General features: G+C 38.8%; 1 protein-coding gene across 1 annotated transcript; it reads right to left on the bottom strand.

The window, feature by feature from the left end:
- Positions 1 to 1,317: 1,317 nt before the first annotated feature.
- On the bottom strand, positions 1,318 to 4,478 carry crhbp (corticotropin releasing hormone binding protein). The gene is made up of 7 exons (XM_085358492.1): positions 4,389 to 4,478; positions 4,209 to 4,302; positions 3,644 to 3,801; positions 2,972 to 3,182; positions 2,221 to 2,366; positions 1,559 to 1,676; positions 1,318 to 1,472 (listed from the first exon to the last, which is right to left on the bottom strand). The coding sequence occupies exons 1-7, from the start codon at positions 4,476 to 4,478 to the stop codon at positions 1,318 to 1,320; spliced, it is 972 nt and encodes a 323-aa protein (XP_085214618.1).
- Between the last annotated feature and the right edge of the window lie 3,906 nt (positions 4,479 to 8,384).

The following is an 8,384-nucleotide window of genomic DNA, read 5'->3' as shown; positions in this document are numbered from 1 at the left end:
TATTACAGAAATGGGTCTGTTATAGGTATGAAGGTACAAAAATGTGTCTATTATGGGTATGTTACAATGTACACGGTATGAAAGTATGTTATGAATATGCTATAACTATAAGTATGTACAGGCTGTAGTGGGTATACAAGCTATGTACAGTCTATGAAGAGGATATAAATATGAAACTATACAGAAATATGCAAGTTATAAACAGTTGTAGAATTATAATTATCATATTGTACAGAATGATTGTTTATACAGAATTATACAGTAGTGCAGTTAAGATAAGTTAAATATGTGGCTAATTTCTACAGAGGCTATATAAAGTGCTAGTGGGTGTGTGTATGTTCAGTCCATTACTTTAACATGGGTCAGATATATATATATATATATATATATATATATATATATATATATATATATATAGATAGATAGATAGATAGATAGATAGATAGATAGATAGATAGATAGATAGATAGATAGATAGATAGATAGATAGATAGATAGATAGATAGATAGATAGATAGATAGATAGATAGATAGATAGATAGATAGATCTGACCCACGTTAATAGCTTATATTATCTTTGGGATATTTTAATATGCTTAAAAATTTTTCTGGTACTAGGAGATCAAATCCAAGGTCAAAGTAGAGGTCAAAAGGTCAAATAAAGGTAATATCTTAAAACCTGAGATCTGACTGCTTTTTTTATGAATGAATTAAAAGAGAGTCCATTTTTTTCTTTCTTTTTTTTTTATAATAAGAAAACCCCGGTTGAGTGCTTTGTCATGCAATATCATTTTATTACAAAAAACATTTTTGGTCTTTTTTTTAATCAAATCCCCTCATAATGGCGATGGCATACTCCCTCACTTTACGTTCACCCTCCATGTCCATGATTCAGCACATCACCAGTACTCACACAAACAGAAGGTGACATTCATTTTAGCACCATTCCTTATCAAGAATGTTGATGACAAACTCCCAAAACAACATTATAAGTCTAATTCTGATAAATGCACACAGGGCGCTCACAGCATATAAAAACAAGTGTGGTTCCACCAAACACAAAAGGACACTTAATTAAATGTATTTACAATAAGATGAATGAAATTTAAAAGAAAAATCTATTTTAATAAATGTAAAGTCGAGTGTGTAATATCATAATAGTCCTATGACACTTATCTTTTATTTTTCATACACTTTTATTTCAATGTCCTCAGACATTTTATCTAATCAGAGGGACTGACTGTTACTTTCACTTAAAGCCATTTTAAAAACATTTGCAGTCAAATGCTACATTTGTCACATAAGATCCTGTTAGGATCAGTTATTGAAACAGAAATCTTCCACGTTGTTGAGTTTGATCGTCTGTAGCTCCTGGCTGTCTAATAGCCTGTAGCTGAAAGACACGCGGTTGACAAACTTCCCGCTGGACACCATCCTCACCACAGTGTTATCACAGCCAATCTTCATGTGAGCTGCAGGTAGAGCAAAAGGAAATCTTAAGTCTTGACTGGTGTTTTATTTAAAGAGAAGAGGAGGCAGAGAGATGGTGTGCACTTACTTGGTCCAGTGAAAGCGATGCAGAGGTCAGTAATGGGAAGCAGCTTTGATGTATCAATGCCGTTTCCCCCCAGCAGCTGTACAAAGTCTCCTGATTCTGCACATCCGGGCATGGATCTCTATGGAAATCAACATAGAGTGTGATACAAATACTAACTAACAAATACTAAATACTTATTGTGCAAAATAAAGGTACATATAGTGAATTTTTAAGGACAACATATATTATGATAATATGTGTTTTTTAATAAAAAATATCCTAAGATAAATTATTTTAAGTTTGTAAAAAAAGAAAATGTCCTACCAAGCACACTTTAAAAGCTTTTTACCTTTTTTTATGCTGATGTTATTCTGTTTAGAGCTAAGAGAAAGCACAGGCTGGTGCCATTTCATCTCTTGGAGCTACACCTTGTTGTGACTCTCATTTAAATCACTCCATAACTGATTTGAATCTTATTCCTTATATACCTTATACCTTAGTATGAGATCTGAATTTGTTATAATTTTAGGGGTCTGGTCACTTAAAATCACTAATATTCTCAATGCAAAAATCACTTTTTACTTAAGGTTTCAGTTGCTATATAAACTGAGAAACCCTGTAACACTGAAGATGAATTAAAAGCACTGCGGCAATATTCAAGGGTGTTTAGTGACTTTCTTTACCTTGGGGAGGTGGTTGTAGTGGCCCAGGCTGAACTCTGAGATGCTGATCTCTACTGGATATATGATGGAGAAGCTGCAGTTTCTGTGCTGCTGTGGGATCGCCATTGTGTAACTGCCCTCTGGTGACTGTGACATGACATTGCAGGCTGCAAAACAATAGACAAGGGTGGATGTTGCAAATATGATCACTTTGATGGATGTTCAGATAGAAGCATAGGAATGTACACATAACCTAAAGGCTGGGGTTGTACATGCATGATTCATATATACATGGTGTTAAAGTACCTCTTCAATTTGTTGCATTGAATGACAAATGTCAAAAGGTCAAAAATAATTCTATGCTTGTGGTCTGTTACACAAGCATTTTTCAAAGCACTATTTCACTATTATTATTATATCTAATTAGTAAAGATCAGGTAGTTTCAAAGAAAATGAAGAAAACTTTAATGCCTTCACTGAGGTCAATCTCAAAAACACTTAAAAAGCAGGTTCATCATCTAAGTTGCCCTTTCCTTTCATGTTACTGTGGGAGAGCATTTGCAGCCTGTCCTTGGTCCTCATCCAGGAACACAGTGGTGGCAAACTGTCTACTAATGGTGCAAGTGATGACTAAAGCACCATGTCAGGCTGCCAGTATCACCACTGAATTACACATTAATTGCAGTGTAAATGGGCTGAAAGCTCAAATGGTTATGTTTATGTGCATGCAGGGAATTTTAGAGTTTACTTCTGAAAATGACCGTCTACATACGAAAGGGGTTGGTGTGTTTCCTGACTGTCAGGGTGAAGCTGCTGCCGGCACTGTGAATGCGGAAGAAGACCATGGCCACGTTCTGAGAAGAGCGCACACTTTTCCTCAGCGATCCAGAGTCGCAGTAATCCACATAGCGCTCGAACAAAGGCAGTGGGTGATCGTGGGTGCTGGGAAACTTTTCCCCTTTCATCACCCAGCCGTCGAACACCTTGATGGGATATATATTAAAAGACAGAAGCTTTAAGTAGAATTTTATATTTAATCGCAAATTATTTCTTGATGGTTTTACTAATGATGAGAAAGAATATTAAACTCTTTAGGCCGAAACTTAACCAGTATGCAAACAATAGGGAAGTGATTTTCAGGTAGCTCATCTAAAGGAAGCAGGTTTGTGCCCAATTACTTTATGTTTAAAGAGCATTTTGTCTAATTAGGAACCAAGATAACAGACCCCAGTATTTGGTGACATGGAAACACAGAGCAAAAGCTTTATCACAAAAGCACAAAAAAGTCTATGTCATTTCCTGTAATTATACAAAAATTATGCAATAAAATAACGTTTTAAGCCCTTCAAGCTCAACGTGACCAGATGCATCTACCCATCTTGTGATATTTTGCTCAATATAAGAGGAGGGGGAAGGTGTTTCACGAGAAGCGCTGTTAGCTTACAGTGATGAAGTCTCCTCCCGTGCAGTCAATGTCAACGCTGTCATAATCCACACTGATCACTTCATTGGGCTCTGCCATGAAGAAAGCGGCACAGCTGAGCTGAGGGCGCTCTGCTGTGAAGGTCAACTGGCCCTCCACTGCAACCATGTCCAGACAACCTGAAAGGCATTCCAGGAAAGAATGTGAAAACTTTGCCAACCAAATATGAAAAATTATAAATAAATGAAAACACATTGATCTACTCTAATTACTATTTATTATATTTATTATCCTTTTTTAATATAAATATCTTTTTCTGCTGCGTTTTCATTCATTCTCTACATTCCAGCTCTTTTAGCCTATTGATTATACTTAGGTGTTTATCGAGAGCAATTTTGGTAAAACCAAAATTAAGAGAGAAAACAAGTCTAATTTACCAAAAGTATACAAAAACGCTACCTCCCCTTTTATCTGTTCTTCAAACGCATACGTTGCAAAAATTAAAAAACAAAAACAAGGAAAACCAGCATAAACCATCAATTATATGTTTATTTAAAATATTATAGATAGATGTCACGTGACTTACGTAAAGGTCGGCGATGCATCAACTCTTCGGGCATTTCTCTCTTGAGTTCCGAGTTGAAAAATGAATATAATTCATCTTTTGTGATTTCGTTGTTCTACAGAGAGTGGGAGAGAAGTTTGGCGCGTCTCGTTTGTACCTTTGAATCTTCTAAGAAGTTTCTGTATCTGTCCGGACACTTACCTCAATATACCTGGAGTCTCCCTTGAGGACGGACAAGCACAACACCAGAAAGAAGAGCTGCTCCCGGAAAGTGCGCTCCATAACGCGCATCTCTGTCTGCAAGGCTCACCTGAGCGGAGAAAGTCTGAGCTCCTCCGCGACAAGCGCTGCTTTTTATAGGAGCAAATACTGTAAGGACCAAGTGACATGTTCGCCCACCGTGGACGCCCTCCCCTCCCATACGATCCACTCCTTAAGCAGCCAATTGCGTAGCTGTGACGAGAGCAAGGGACGAATGGATGAAAAAACAAAGACAGAAAGGGAAAAGCTGATCTTCCCTTCCCACTCATCTTCCCTCAAAGCGACTCAGGTAGCTGCTGCAGCCCTCCCAGACTCATACCGATCATTAAACAACTCACATTGAACATGTTTGCCCTCTTCTCTTTGTTCTAAATCAAAAGTGAAACGAGTGATGCATGCACAAGGGCCTTTTACACTGTGTAACAAAAAGGATATTAAATCCTTTCAGTACTGTGCAAAAGTATTGAGCCACACCTTTTAAAATATTGTATAGGATTATTGAACACAGGTGCAATGATCTATTGAGAAATGTGAAAACACACATGAACATGAACTATATAAGACAAAAACATAGTTGTGCATCGTTGTTATGACCACCTTTCATGCTTTCTTGCAGTTTCTTCAAATAGTCTTCAGAATTAGCTAAAAAAAAAAAAGTCCTCCAGGATTCTCAGAGGACATTCAAAGCTCTTGTCTGAATGTTGGTTACCTTTTCTTCAGTTCTCAATATTGCTATAGTCTGGGTTCTTCAGAGGCCAATCCATGGTCCATGACTTGATGTGGTCCATGACTTGATGTCCATGACTTGGGGCGACCGTGGCTCAGGGGGTTAGGACGTGTATCTGTAACCGGAAGGTCGCCGGTTCGATCCCCGGGCTCTCTGTCCTGGTCGTTGTGTCCTTGGGCAAGACACTTTACCCTACTGGTGTTGGCCAGAGGGGCCGATGACGCAATATGGCAGCCTCGCTTCTGTCAGTCTGCCCCAGGGCTAAATGACTTTAGATGCATGTTTGGAAATGTTAGGCATTGCCCATTCATTATAGGAAATATAAAAATTTTAAAAGCATGACTTCTTAAATGGTGTTGTTAATCAAAATACACATTCCTTACTTGAGCTTAACTGAACATGACCTATTTCCCCTTTCTGCTTTATGGATACTTTCATTGATGAATCAGAAGTTACATCTGTAAGTGACAAATTAAAGCACTGTTTCTTCGTGGGACAAAATATTAATGATGGCAGTTATCTTTTATGAAAATAATATGACACACTGAATATTCTTTTTCCTTTTACAATTTCTAAGACCTATGTCAATAAATTCTAATTGAAATTTTATTTGGGAGCAAACAAGAAATGATTATGCTATCAAAACACCCGGACAAGCATTAGAATATGGATGGATGGAAGTCATTTAAATTGGTCATTTTCCTGGAGGTAATGTAACTGTACCATGAAGCAGCAAAACAACCCCATGGTGGCATAATACTACCAACACCATGCTTGACATTTGTACAGTGTTCATAGGTTTGAAAGTGTCAGTCCTGGAGCAGGGCCTTCTTTCTTGGTCGACACCATCATAAATGCAAATAACTTGAACTTGCGGTTCTTAAACTGATGATCTTGGAATCTGCAGTTGGTTAGAAATGACTCCAAGAGACCTTCCCAGTTTGTATAAATCTACAATTCTTCTTAGACCTTCACTGAAATTCATTTTTCTTGGCACTGTTTAAAACAATAAGCACTCTAAAACAAATCCTTTTTTCCCTGGCAAAGAAAAACTACCAGTTGTAGTCAACCATGGCCTTGGTCTTGTCAAGGTAAAAGATATTCTAGAACCTTCAATGTGGGCATCCATGTACTTGCTTGCTTTTTGTGACCATTCACACTTGTCTGCGCAGAATTTACATTAAAATGCACCAACTACTGATGCATCCAGGTGGTGGACATCTAAGAAGCATAATAAGAATGATTACTCAACTCTCAGGTTTCCATGTCTGCTTCTGCAATGGAGTATAATCAAAGCATAACTAAAATAGCCACTTGTTACAACCAGAATATGCACAAGAGCATCTCTGAATGCACAAAAAAAGATTGGATTAGCTGGTCTGATGAGTCTAGATTTTTACTGTGACATGCTTTGTATCACACTGCTGGCAGTGGTACAATTGTGTAAGGGATTTTTTTTTTTTTTTTTTTGCATATTCTGGACCCCTTAATACCACCTGAGCAATGTTGAGACACCATGTAACAGGGCAGCCCTTAGCGGCTGGAAACACAGTGAGACAGACCAAGGCAAGTGTAGTGGAACAAAGTATTTATTTGCTATATGGCTCTCCTTAAAACAATTAACTTGTCGAGCTTCTTCACAGCACAAAAATCCCCTAATGACAACTGGCAGCCTTAAATATGTTCAGCTGTCACAGACTTAACCATTATTCCACTCTCAGGTAAATTCTTAAATCCCAACCTTCCACCACAGTATACAATATATCAATAAGAATAAATAAATACATAAATACATCTTCACATTTACATATTAATAAATATTTCACACTTTAATGTTACACAAAACCCAATATTATAAAAACCCAGAAACCCAAGCACAAAAAGATTCACCACACTCTTTACCCATGGTCTCTCCCGGAACCTTTAAATGGTGTTTGGACCCCCGGGGAAACATTTGCCCAAACACCTTGAAGAGGACACAGGCAAGAAAGGTGAGTAATCATTAACTTACAAACACTTATTTGCACCACTTTTATCCCTAGATTTCACACACACATTTGCCTTAGTTTTCCTTATTGGTAAACCTTAATCACAATCTCAATCACCATTCTTCTCTCCTGACAGACAACCACCACATTCCTTGATGAGGAGCAGCTGTGCAGGATCTGAAACAAGGCCACCAACTGATTTTAAAATTCCCAATAAATAGTCAATAAATATTTAAACTTCTTGTGTGCAAATCCATGCTTAAAGTGCAATGCTACATAAAGTGCTTGATAAGGTGCTTTTAATAAAGTGAAAGGTGTGCTCTAAAGTGCTATACAGACAATACAATATAAATAAATGCAGTAAGGGAGTCCTCTTCCTTACATTTCCTCCTCCCTCTCTTAAGCACGAAGTGCTTCAGTCCTCTGTCATCCTAGATAAACAATCAGCAACCACATTTGACTTCCCCGGCCTATACTGGACCGTAAAGTCATAAGGCTGCAGAGACAGGTACCATCCTGCAATGCGGGCATTCGCATCCCTCATGCGGTTCAACCACTGGAGGGCACGATGATCAGTCTCCAGAGTGAAGTGACGTCCCAGAAGATAATACCTCAAGGCCTCAATAGCCCATTTCATGGCCAAGCACTCTTTCTCCACCGTCGAGTACCTCGTCTCCCTGTCGAGTAGTTTCCGACTCAGAAACACCACAGGCCTTCTTTCACCATCCACCTCTTGCTGAAGGACAGCACCAAGGCCAACCCCCGAAGCATCAGTTTGCAAGATGAATGGCTTGTTGAAGTCTGGACTGTGTAGAACTGGATGTGTGGAAACTGCTTCCTTGAGGTCTCTGAATGCTCGCTCACAGTCTTCCGTCCAACGCACTTTGTTAGGGGCTGAGCCTTTTGTGAGGTTATTAAGTACAGTGGATCGCTCCGCAAAAGAAGGTATGAATTTCCGGTACCAGCCTACTAGACCCAGAAAACCTCTCACCTTCCTTTTAGTTGTCGGAACTGGGAAGGACTGAATTGCTTCAATCTTTCCAACCTGCGGCTTTATCTTCCCAGAGCCAACTACACAGCCCAAGTACTCCACTTCTCTCTTGGCTATGGAGCACTTCTTGGGATTGATAGTCAGTCCAGCCATTCTGATGGAGTGTAGCACCTTCTGTAGGTGAATGACATGCTCTTCCCAGGACTGGCTGTACACCACCACGTCATCCA

Source organism: Diplotaxodon limnothrissa, linkage group LG7 (assembly GCF_057381915.1).
Source record: "Diplotaxodon limnothrissa isolate DT_005_m linkage group LG7, D_limnothrissa_male_GT1.1, whole genome shotgun sequence".
Taxonomy (NCBI): Eukaryota; Metazoa; Chordata; class Actinopteri; order Cichliformes; family Cichlidae; genus Diplotaxodon; species Diplotaxodon limnothrissa.
Note: the sequence above shows the minus strand (reverse complement) of the source record. Positions and strands in the feature narration are given on the sequence as shown.

What these genes read in the sequence shown, in the direction of transcription:
- crhbp (XM_085358492.1), bottom strand. Translation starts at nt 4,478, where the DNA reads ATGCGCGTTATGGAGCGCACTTTCCGGGAGCAGCTCTTCTTTCTGGTG. An exon ending in CGGGAGGAGACTTCATCACT is followed by an intron (nt 3,183 to 3,643) that starts GTAAGCTAACAG and finishes TATCCCATCAAG; the next exon opens with GTGTTCGACGGCTGGGTGAT. An exon ending in CATCGCTTTCACTGGACCAA is followed by an intron (nt 1,473 to 1,558) that starts GTAAGTGCACAC and finishes CTCTACCTGCAG; the next exon opens with CTCACATGAAGATTGGCTGT.